This window comes from Cololabis saira, chromosome 21 (assembly GCF_033807715.1).
Source record: "Cololabis saira isolate AMF1-May2022 chromosome 21, fColSai1.1, whole genome shotgun sequence".
NCBI classification, from domain to species: domain Eukaryota; kingdom Metazoa; phylum Chordata; class Actinopteri; order Beloniformes; family Belonidae; genus Cololabis; species Cololabis saira.
The window spans coordinates 24,946,139-24,958,741 of NC_084607.1; the positions used below are offsets into that span (position 1 = coordinate 24,946,139).

General features: G+C 39.2%; 1 protein-coding gene across 4 annotated transcripts; it reads right to left on the reverse strand.

The window, feature by feature from the left end:
- Positions 1 to 38: 38 nt before the first annotated feature.
- On the reverse strand, positions 39 to 8,629 carry rabep2 (rabaptin, RAB GTPase binding effector protein 2). Of its 4 annotated transcripts, XM_061712351.1 has the most exons (12): positions 8,413 to 8,627; positions 6,961 to 7,116; positions 6,081 to 6,163; positions 5,617 to 5,994; positions 4,648 to 4,743; positions 4,449 to 4,547; positions 3,697 to 3,810; positions 2,597 to 2,675; positions 2,458 to 2,469; positions 2,091 to 2,245; positions 954 to 1,070; positions 39 to 849 (listed from the first exon to the last, which is right to left on the reverse strand). In XM_061712351.1, the coding sequence occupies exons 1-12, from the start codon at positions 8,435 to 8,437 to the stop codon at positions 745 to 747; spliced, it is 1,419 nt and encodes a 472-aa protein (XP_061568335.1). In that variant the 5' UTR covers positions 8,438 to 8,627; the 3' UTR covers positions 39 to 744. The 4 variants fall into 4 exon arrangements, with proteins under 4 accessions (XP_061568335.1, XP_061568336.1, XP_061568338.1 ...); XM_061712352.1 differs by lacking the exon at positions 2,458 to 2,469; XM_061712354.1 differs by lacking the exon at positions 8,413 to 8,627 and having other exon boundaries at positions 5,617 to 5,989; positions 6,961 to 7,096.
- Between the last annotated feature and the right edge of the window lie 3,974 nt (positions 8,630 to 12,603).

Sequence of the window (12,603 nt, forward strand, 5' to 3'; positions counted from 1 at the left end):
CCATTCGTTGGGGGGGGGTGACAAAACACGAGACAAAATAACAAGATAAGACAATTATTTATATTTCTCGCCTCTGTTTTCTTCTCCTGAAAGGTTGTCACGATTACAGTTAAGACACAAATGTTAACTCTAAACATGTAAAATGACAAATATAATATTTATAACTACATTATGTCAAAATAAGATCTAATAAAAATCACATTTGAAGGCAGTTATTCTATCTTGCATCATGTCATAAGTCATTATTGCACTGTGCTTGAGTGCCTGAAGGGTTGTTTTTTGTTTTTTTCCTTCACAAAGAGGCAAGAGAAATGGCATTTGCATATTAATTACTGATACAATGTCAAGTGTTGACAGTTGAGCAGGTTTCTGAGTGATTTCTTTTAGAAACAAACTGTTTGCATATGCATTTGTAGTGTAGAGAGAGGAATGATTTATCTGAAATAATACAAAATAAGTGTGAGAAAGTGTGTAAAAAGAGCGCCGTCAACATGTTCATGGTTCCTCTGTATTGCTTTGGTCACTGTTTGGTAGCAGGTTTATCATGAAAACATGACATTTGGAAAAGATTATAACGTTTCTGTCCGGGAGTATTTCCAGTGTTATCATAGAAACAGCAGCAGCACCAGCTGTGGTCGCTCTCCCGGGGTCTGAACTTCACGTGGCCGGCTGAAGCCTCCCGGTCACGCCTGGAATGATTAATGTTACCCTGCTCTCTTTGGTCCCGACATCATTTTCTAAAACTCATGAGGTGTCAGCGGGCTGGGAATCAGCCTCACTTCGTTCCTCCCCCAAAACTACCCTGACCTGCTCCAGACTCTCCGCCTGCCGAACCAACTCCAGCTTCACCTGGAGGCAGAAAGAGGACGATGGGGAGAGAAATACTGATGCTTTACAGATTGAAAATGAAGCAAATCCTTATATCCGGCACTGGTGAATGTTTCCTGCGGTACCTGCAGTGACTGAGAGAGCTGGACAAAGTCTCTCTGCACGGCCTGGCTGGTGTCCACTTGAGAGCGCAGACTGATCACTTGGCTACGAAGCTCCAGACACTGTTGGTTCAGAGCTGCCTGACAGCCAGAGACGACGGTGATAAGACATCACATGATCCACGGATTTTGTGAACATCTGATGATGTAGGCCAGGGGTCGGCAACCCTGGTCCCAGAGGTGGCTAGTAACGAGTTACATTTACTCTGTTACATTTACTTGAGTAAGTTTTGGGAAATTTTGTACTTTTAGGAGTAGTTTTGAATCACTATACTTTTTAATTTTACTTGAGTAGATTTGTGAAGAAAAAACTGTTACTCTTACTCGGCTACATTAGGCTACATTGAGCTGTTACTTTTCTTTTATCCCTTTTATCCGCGTACACGTCAATCTCATGACATCACTGGGTGATTCTTTGGGAAAAATGTTTGTTTTTGCATGTTTTGTCACATTTACACAGACTCAAATACACACAGTTTCTATGAATTCATGGGCTTGTTCTAGTTCTGCCTGGTTAAAAAAGAAAAGTACAAAGGTTTGAAATTTTGTGCTACTTGTGCGTAATTTATTTTTTTATTCTGTTATTATTTTATTTATTTTATTATTTAGTAAAGTACTTGAATTTACTTTATTATTTTAATTTAAGCTTTTTTATTTTCTATTAATTTTAATTTATTTTATTATTTTATTTATTTAATTTGCCTGAAGATGATTATTTTGTACTTTTGTCTGTCTGAATGGTTGTGTTAAAAAATAAATCAGACGTTACTCAACAGTTACTCAGTACTTGAGTAGTTTTTTCACCAAGTACTTTTTTTACTTTTACTCAAGTAATTATTTGGATGACTACTTTTTACTTCTACTTGAGTCATATCATTCTGAAGTAACAGTACTTTTACTTGAGTACAATTTTTGGCTCCTCTACCCACGTCTGCCTGGTCCTAAAGAGCTGCAGCAGGACCAGGGTTGCCGACCCCTGGTCTACACCATCACATAAGACATTATTACATGTTTTTACAATGTCATATAGTCCCATATTTATTTACCTAAGCATTATATCTCTGATATCTTTGTTTTGTGGTAAAAACAATCTAGATTTACTTTATCACTGCTGACGGCTTTGTTGGTGGCCTGCACGTGAGACAGCGCCACCCGCAGGGCTTCCAGCTCGGCGCGGCAGGCCAGAAGCTCAGCCTGCAGCTGGTCTTTCTGAGCCTGGATCCTCTCCGTCTCCGTCCTCAGAGTGGCAAGCTGCACTGTTCACACAACCACAAACAAAACCATACATTTATTACCATCTGGCTTGGTTTGGCCATCAGTTCCATCAGCTGTGACATCACCAATCCCACCAAAGAGGACACAAATGCCAAAGGTTAAATGAATCTGAGTGAAATGCCACCAGGCCCCAATCAAAACACACACTAATTGGCTTAACAGTCTATTAATAAGGCATGAGTTTTTCACTCACCCTCTAAAACTTCTGATGACAGCAGTTGCAAACGGAGAGCAGTGTGGAAGCGAGAGTAAAGAAAGGAGAATAAAAAAGAGTTTCAGTGTGATGACAGTCGACACGGGAACTTCCACGCAGAGTGAAATAATTCACAGACCGTTCTCGTCCGTCCGGGTGTCCAACTGCTCCCTCAGGTTGACGATTTCAATTCGAAGGCGCTCTTCACAGTGCGCACCCTGGAGAGTCGAGAGAAGATGTGAATTCCCAAAGATGTCTGCAGTGCACACACACATGCACATCCACACACATGCACACACACACCCATCTACTGTGAAACCTTTCATTCTGATTCAGAAAAGTTATCATGATGCCATCAGTTCTGTCATTCTTATTGAACAAAGACTCAATAGTAGGATGCAGCAAAATGTTATTTTACATTTACGAATTAGTCACTAGACAACTGAAAATGAAATAAATGTTAAAGGAGCTGTATGTAAGAGCAATAATAAAACGAATCATAAAATGACCCTAATATGTCAACAGACATTTAAAAATCATGTTCATTTCAAATACTTATGTCACTGACAACAGCACTCAAGCCAGGATTATTCCAGTTTAAAAAGAGGAGTTGCAGCCCTCAACTGATGTTTATGTTGTCATTTTTTGTTTTGGCCTGAAGCTCCACCCTCCACCTATCTCCCAATCACCAAGTCAGTATTGTTTCTGAAGCTCCACCCTCCACCTATCTCCCAATCACCAAGTCAGTATTGTTTCTGAAGCTCCACCCTCCACCTATCTCCCAATCACCAAGTCAGTATTGTTTCGGCATCCGGGTTGCCAGCTCGGCTCTAATTATCGCAGCCATGACAGCCTACGTTCCTGCTGCATTCTGCAGCCTACCTGGCAACCTCTGGTCGGGGGGAGGAGGGGGAGGGTACACGCCACTCAAAAATATTTTGAAAGTGACTGCAGTACCAGTTTTGGACATTTCTTACAGACGGCTCCTTTAAGACGTATAAGGTCAGTATGCGAGAGGTTGCATTTCTGACAACTACTGAACAAAAGGAAATGCAGAGTTTCACTAAACAGCTCAGGCGTACATGTGCAGGTTTCTGTTCCTTTTAAAAAGATGCAAAAAACTTCTGATTTGAGTATGTTAGAGGTAGTTGTTTGAATGCATCTGACTGCCAATTTGTCCTGATGCAGCACTTGTTGGGGAGAAAGCTGGTCAAGTAAAGTGTAAAACAGTAACTGTACATGCAGAGCTGGAGGTAACGATGGGCTGGTGTCTGGTTTATCCTCGTCAACCTCTTCTCCTCTCAGTCTGGACAGGTCACTGCACATCCTCCGCTGAGAAAGGGACAACTCTGCCTGGACAAAGAAAAACAAACTCATATGAACACATCCTGCAACTCAATACATTTGTAACATTGCATGAACAAAACTGAACTGAACTAATTTCTAATGTCGTTGTGCGACTTTGGTGAAATGACTGAAGTTAAACTGATCCAGGTGTTTCCCCAAATCACAATTTGAGATATGCACTTTTTGGTGGCTGGGGGAAACAAACCAAAGGAAACATCTGGTCTGGTGTTTTTCCAATAGTAAGCACATCAAACACACACCAGGGTCCAATCACACGTGTTTAATAGGAAATGGGATACAATAAGAGTCGGGGACGTTCACTATTTGAAGTGAAGAAGAGCATGATGGGTAACACGAAAAAATTGTTTTCTAAATAAAAGCAGGTCATTTCTACAAAAGTGGCATAGACTTGATAACTTTTAATATAGTTTAAATAAAAAAGCAGGAAGTCGTGAGTACTTTTCTAAGACAAACAAGTTCCTGCTCTCTTCAAAGTCCAAACAGTTGACAGATTTGATGGTGAATGTTAAACTGCATCAGTGTTGGTAATCAGACATATCCACCAACATAACGGCATCTATAACTTATATCATTTTCTGATTTGTATTTTGGCCTCCTGTAAAGTCCTGTTCGACGTCACTCACCAGTCGGCTCTGGACTGCATTCTGCGACTGACTAAAAGATTTCTGCAAATCCTGGAGGAGAGTTTCTGAAGTCTGGACCTGAGACTGAAGCACTGAAACCTAAACACACACAAACACATAAACACGTTCAAAGTTTGCATAATTAATTTGCCTTCAGAGCCTCAAAGGGCCCAGACGCACACAGTGTGGCGTTGCCCACCTGTTTGTGTGTGTGGTTGGTCTGCGTCTCCAGCTCTCTCCCCAGGTCTTCCTTCTCCACCTGCAGCCGACTCACTTCCCCTCGCAGCTCTGACAGCTGCCCAAAACAACACAAATGTACGACATCACAAACTGCACAAAGTGACTTTCTGAGATAAAAATCTGCACCGTGTTAAGTGCAGAGATGCAAAAGCTGTCATTTCTCTTCCTTACAGAAGCTGAAGTAGAAAGACTTTATTCTTTTAAATCACCACCTGCGCCAGAGGTGTCAAGTAACAAAGTACAAATACTTCGTTACCTTACTTAAGTATACATTTTGGTTATCTATACTTCACTGGAGTAATTATTTTTCAGACTACTTTTTATTTTTACTCCTTACATTTTCACGCAATTATCTGTACTTTTTACTCCTTACATTTTAAAAACAGCCTCGTTACTCTATTTCATTTCGGCCTTTAAAAAAAAAAACTATCCAGTTAAATTGCTCCATCCGGATAGAGTGAATTTGGTTGTGGTTGTTTCAGATGTTCTTGTCCAGTTTTGTTCTTACATCCGTTCCCTCAGATTCCTGCAACTAAACTTGGATGTACATTCCAATAAAGGTTAGGATAAATGATAACATGCCTCTGAAGTTTGACTTTTTGCACCATTACAATACTTATAGGCAACTAGTCATCATATCTCCTGCTCTCTGAAACACATGTTAATGCTCGATAGTACACATATATGGTTCTTTAATATATTTGCATTATACTAAGATGCATTAATTTTCAATGGCTTTTGTCCTTAATGGCTTTTTTCCCCCTTACATTACTTTTACTTTTATACTTTAAGTAGTTTTGAAACCAGTACTTTTATGCTTTTACTTGAGTAAAAAACTTGAGTTGATACTTCAACTTCTACAGGGGTATTTTTAAACTCTAGTATCTATACTAGAGTAATGAATGTGAATACTTTTGACACCTCTGACCTGTGCATTGAGAGCATCCCAGTCGCTGTGCGTGACCAGCCGGTGTCCGGCCGGCGGCAGGTAGATCGCCTCGGGCACCAGAGTTCCCGTGGACACCAGCGAGTCGGTGTCGTCCTGATGGAGGATTTTTCTGGGCAGAGAGGGCGTGTCTAGGGAGAAGGAGGACAACGAGGCCGAGTCGCAGTTCTGTAGTGAAAAATACCCCTCTGTTGAGAGTGGGGTCCCTTCCCCCTCCGCCGCCGCGTCCAGCTCTGCCGGTTGACTTTGCCTTCTGTCCATTGACGACGCCGTCTCGTCCTCTGCCAGTCTGTGGACGACAGACGGGGGGGACTCAGTAGAGGAGGCTTCTGCATCCATCCTGCCTTTCCTGCTACTGATCTACCAGGTAGACAGAACAGAATACAGGGCTGAGTCGGAAACGCCTGGAGACGGTTTTAGAAAGAGAAACACGGCTACACACTGACCATGTTCTGCCCGCTGGATCTCCTCCAGTCGACAGGCTGCGCCTGCAGAACCGAGATCCTGGCCTCATACTGAGCTGCCGTCTCTGAAGGCATGACATGACAACAGAATAAACATGAAACCATTTATCTCAGTCTGCTGAGCTTAAACTACATAAGCATGATATCAAATTGAATTAGACTGAACTGCACAGGCCAATCAATACAAAGGCTGTTTAAGACTAGGACACGACTGTTTCTCATCACAGTTGGATATGAGCATGCACTACACTAAAAGTAAGGTGAAGCACAGAATGGTGCCTTACGAACTCAGTGTGGGTATATTCTGCAGTGTTTCTAACCAGACATGGAGTGCTGGTTTCGTATGAGACCAGCCAGTAAATATAATGCGATATAGGTTCATGGTGGGTAGTGTGAACGGAGACTGTTTTGAACAGAGTTTCTTAGTTTTTGTTCCTTCTCTAAAGATTTTTTGTGGCTCTAGTGGCCTTTATTTTTAAAGTGGCTAGACAAGAAACCTGGATAGAGAGAGGGGAAGATGCACGGTAATGAGCCACAGGCTGGGATTCAAACATGTGGATTTGGATCAGTTTTGTTTGAAAACCAACTGCGTACATGGATGCAGCTTTAAACAGAGTTTACAATGACTGCAATACTCACTAGACAATTACAGAACAATAAAAGTTTACACTATCATAATATTGCAACACGAAGATTAAAGACGTCTAAGGACTCATTTATTTGTAAGGACAAGCAGATCAAATATAAAACTTTTCTCTTACGATAAAAAACGTGACCTTGTGCAAACATCAACCATCACAGGAGAAGCATGATTGTCGCTCAACAGTAAAAGTGACGGCACAGCCAAACACTTGATACGGACCTCTCAGGGCTTCCTGCAGAGACTGGATCTCTTGATCACATTGTTTCTGCAGCTCTGCCAGTTCCTCCTGTTTGCTCAGCTCACAGATCGTCGCCACACCCTGCCAGTGCTCGACCTGAGCTCGGCAATCAGCTAACTGGGCTTGCAGGCTCGCCTCTGAAAATGACACGTAGATGTGAATTAATTGTGATGTTCAAAAGATGTTTCTAGCAGTATGTACGATGATACGTAGTTGCACATGAAGTAACTGACTGACGAAGAAATGCCATAAAAAAACACATCAGAAGTCTTTCAGCTTGCAATTTCCACAGCTACAAAAGTCATGACGCATCGATTTAGGGGAAGTGTTGAGGTCTGGAGAAGATCTCCACTGGGAAGAAAAGCAGAACTCCCGCCTTAAGTGAAGGTTAAGCTGAAGAGGAAAAGTGATGGAGGTCTGCACCACCTTAATAAGGTGCTATGAGTTTGCAAAGCATGACCAAGAATTTTGAAAGTGTACCTTCACCATTTATTTAGATTTGAATGCACATCTAATGTTATATTTCGTTTTAATTTGCCTTTTCTGATCAACTGGACCTAAATGTCATAATTCAAATGTGGGCATAAGAATCAGAATCAGAGTCATGTTTATTTGGCCAAGTCAGGTCAAACAAGACAGGGAATTTGACTCGGTTATTTTGATCACTGTACAGTAAATAGACAAATGACAGCTCTTATTAACATAAACAATTAAAAAAAAGTGAAAGGTGCAGCAGTTTGAGGTAGACATGGTTATTGAAAGGTGCATTGTTACAGCATGATTGTGGTTATTATTAATTATTATTATTATTACTATTATTGCACAGTGATTGATTACTCTGATACTCTATGCGTGTTGAAAGTCACAATAACTGTATTATTAGGTTAATTACAAAACATATATAAGAAATCAGAAGATGGTAATCAACCTGTAAGTTGATTATTGAAAAAAGTTATTCCTCGACCTACCTGTAGCTGATAAGATGACTAGAAATGCTCCAGCCCATAATAGACTGATGACATGTTTACACCTGAGTAATAACGAAACATTATAGTAATTCAACTGTTTTTCTGAGTACTTTCACTTTCAGGGACATTGATTCTGATTCTGGTTTAGATTTCAGCCGCTGATGATGGCGAGGAGTTCATGTGAAGTAAAGGCTGATTTATGGTTCTGCGTTACACCGACGCAGAACTTACGCCGAACGGTGCGCGTCGCCGCGTACCGTACGGCGTAGACCTCGGCGTAGGCTCTGCGTCGATTTAACGCAGAACCATAATTCAGCTTTAGAGATAAGCCTGTTAGCAGGGAGCTAAGAGGCCAGCAGGGCCGCAACAAGCGGGTCAGCCAACACAAGCAACAGGTCCGAGCAGAACTCCAGCAGTCCCGCATTAGGGAGGAGGTTTGGAGGCAAAGCCGCCGTGTTTTCCTACCCGAGTCTTCATCCCCGCAGCTCATGTTCTCTCCCCGCAGCTCCTGCAGCTCCAACACCGGGGACACAAACGCACTAATGCACCCGACACAAGTCCCAGGAATCCGGCCTGATCATGCTGTACAAACGCGGGGCTTTCGTGTGAAAACTATCAGCCGGGAGGCAACTCCAGGAAACAACTTTCCCCGGTCTGTGCCTGCGGAAAACACGTCAACGTCCTTCCTGTCACAGAAACACGCACCCGGAGCAGCGGACTGACCCATGACTCACCCGGGAGCAAATGTGTTCACTGCGCTGGAAAAGACAGCTTTTATTTACTAAAATGTTTAAAAAAAAATGTTTAAGTTTAGTGGTAAAGATATTAGACAGTTTTTTTTATATATATTAATATTTTTTTAACTAAGGGAAGCTTACATTTTCAACATTTTCAAAAAGAAAAGGAAGGGGCCGTAGTGAAGTTAGTTTTAAGTTGGATATAGACGTTGCTCTGTTTAAACCTCTCATGAGCGAGATGGAAAACATTTCAAATGCACACATATATCGGACTTTACAGTAAACACTGAGAAACAAAAGAGGGCTGATGTGTGTGCGGACTTCATGTTTTCAAAATGAAATGTGAGATAGATACTGTATTTAAAGCTGTTGAGGAGCTAACAAGCTATATATATTACATATACAAATTATGAACTGATTTGAAATATAAATTAGATACGCCCCTTGATTTTATATATATATATATAAATATATATTTATATATTTTTTTTTTTGTACATGTAAAAAACCTCAAGAGAAGTTTAAGAAAACAAAACAACAAAACAAAGAATTTCATCCTTTTTACACTTGATATCTTAATCTACATGTGCAAAAAATGAGTAGGAAGAAGCGTAAACTTATTTACTCCTAAATTCACTAATCATTTAACCCGTATTTATAAATACTCACACACTGTACTCACACTGCTAAATAACAGTATTATTATTATTATTATTATTATTATTATTATTATTATTATTATTATTATTATTATTATTATATACTGTAATTATACTCACACACATATAACTATACATATATACATACACACAGTTGAATATTTCTATATATTTGTACACACATGCCCATATAAATATTTATATAAATATTCTTATTTACACTATACTGTCTCTATTACCTGCATCTGCTCTATATCTATGTATACATCTACTTACACACATAATCACACACACACACACACACACACACACACACACACATATATATATATATATATATATATATATATATATATATATATATATATATATATATATATATATATATATATATACACATGCATACATACACATATAATTAGCTGCCCATTTCTGTACATAAATATAAACAAATCTACCCCTTCACCCAATAGTCTTATCTGCAGGCCCCTATTTAATGTATCTCATGAACAATATTAGCATTTTAGCTCAATAGCTTCCAGGTCATTTGGTTAATTGACTCAAAAACAGTGTTGGATCATAGGCTACTACTCTGGCTGCATGAGATACGCCTCCTGGTTTTATATTTAAAATCTCTTATCTGTCATAATTTGTATATGATATATAGCTTGTTAGCTCCTCAACAGCTTTAAATACAGTATCTATTATGGGTGGGACGATACGGGTAACTCACGATTCAATACTTTGGCGATATGTGGCCCACGATAACGATAAAATCATGATACACGATATCTACGATATTCGGTATATTGTAATAAATTTAATCAACGATATATCACAATATATGTGACTGAAATAGAAAAAATACCCATAAAAAGGAAAACGTCTGTAGTTATGCATTTATTTAATGGCAAAACTTCATACAATGTAGAAAGAAAGTGCATTTGTATAGAGCCTCACTGCCTCCTAGGCTTGTAAATGTAAACACTGTACAGCTGGAAAAAATTAAAGTGCATGAACATTAATAGCATATTTTATATAAACCAGGACAGTGCACTGCTTTGTTTCTAATACTGAAAAGTCAGTAAGCAACTTAGTTTTGCATAATACCTCACTGCCTCCTAGTCTTGTAAATGTAAACACTGTACAGCTGGACAAATTAAATTGAATGAACAATAGATAAATAGTAAATCCATTATGTGTGTTGTAATAAAATATCGATATTTGCCGTCAGTTTATCGATTATTTATTGCAACAGAGAGCGCAACAATATATTGCAATATCGATTTTTTTCCACGCCACTAGTATCTATGCTTATATCTCACATTTCATTTTGAAAACATGAAGTCGGCACACACTTCAGCCCTCTTTTGTGTCTCTGTTTACTGTAAAGTCCGATATATGTGTGCATTTGAAATGTTTTGCAGCTCGCTCATGAGAGGTTTTCCAGAGCAATGTCTGTCCATTATCCAACTTAAAACTAACTTCACTTCGGTGGGAAGGGGACTTCAAACTTTGTTGCGGTTATACAAAGTCTGTTCGGAATGGAGCTATAAATTCACTCCATTTACTCAAAATTCGGTCAAATCTTTCCTTTTTAATTCTCAAAGAATAAGTCAGCTTTTCCATTTTAAAAATGTCCAGGACTATCCCATGCCATTCCTCCAGTTTAGGTGGTGCAGGGTTCAACCACTTTGTAGTAATGGATTTTTTACTGGCGGCCAATAGAACCTGTAGCAGCTTTTATCCCTCCTTGAGTCCAGGCATTTGACATGACCCAGGTAAATATTTTCGAAGTTTAATGATATTTGAGTCTTGGACACTGTATTTGTGGATTTGTGGATGCCACTCCAAAAACTGTTCAGCTTGGGGCATTGGGGCAACCCCAGAATATATGCAAGTGATTTGCTGTCATTGAACCACATTGTCTCCAACATTATGAGTTTGTGTTTTCGTATTTTTCTTGATGTGGAGTCCTAAAAAATTCTATGTTTTTCCAGCCAGTTTAACAACAAAAAGACTTGCATACATGGCCCAAATTTTCTTTTTCCCTTCTTTTTTTTTTTTACAAAATCTCCAACTACCGTATTTTTCTGGACTGATTTTGTTGAGGATTTTGAAACCAACTTCTGCTTTTGGGAGAAGAGGGAATGACAAACCTGTCCTTATTTTCACCTGAACCTTTTCAAAATTCCTTCAAAGTATATTTCTCTCTCATTGGATTTTATTTTTTTTCTTCCTGATAAAATGTTTTTTTCAAAGTTTAGTTTACACATTTATTATCACAGAAATATATTACATCGGTGCAGCCTTGCCTCAGAAGAGGAGATATTTGAAAGCAAAATGTCTTATCGAGATAATGTTTGCGTTTGATGATCTCATTACTATTTTGGGCCAAACTTCAAATTCCTCCAAATTCCTTTACCTTTCCATCCAGCTTTAAATTCAGATTTCTTACTTAACCATATGCAGTGATTATTCTAGCTGGAGAGAGAAAGTGGGAGTGTGACTGTATTTCTGTTTTTAAAGGGGGACTTGCTGATGGAAAAACAAAAACTATTTTAACTTGTAACTTTTTAGTCATAATCAAGAGTAAAAGTTCAGGTCATGTGTAATTAAAAGTAGTTGTCTAGTAGTAGCTGTTCATGAGCCAAGAATGATTCATTTTGGTGTTTTTTTCTTACACTAAATACTGCCCCTGCTGGAGAAATACTGGTACTATGGGTTAGATGTGTTGCAACTCTTATCAGCTGAAGCTGCTTCATATTTCTATTCTATCTTTTATTGAAGGTTTTTATATTTGCATGCCTTGTATTTAATGACTGGCAGGTTTATTTGTTAGAAGTGATCTCACCAACACAAAGTGTTGAAAATCCATTTGAAAATAAAAGCTCACATCCATTGGGTTACAGATATATAACGATTTCTGCCTTTTTATTTTTATGTTAATCTAGTTTATGTTTACGGCTGACTTCAAAACTCTGACTGCTCAGGGAGAAGTGATTTCTATGCAGGTCTTAATGAAGAACACCTTTATGATCTGAAATCCATTACTGGTGAACTTGACCTCTTGAAATGGTGCCAAGTCACTGATTTGTGGTAAAACATTCATCCTTATTTTCACTTCCTTTTTGCAAAAAGTGAGGTCTGTTTAGTTTCGATCCCAAGTGAAACCTGGTCCTCGTCTCCGTTACGCGCCCGACTTGGATCCTTATTTGGAAATCTGATACGTGCCAATGCGTACATCCTGCCTCTGCGTC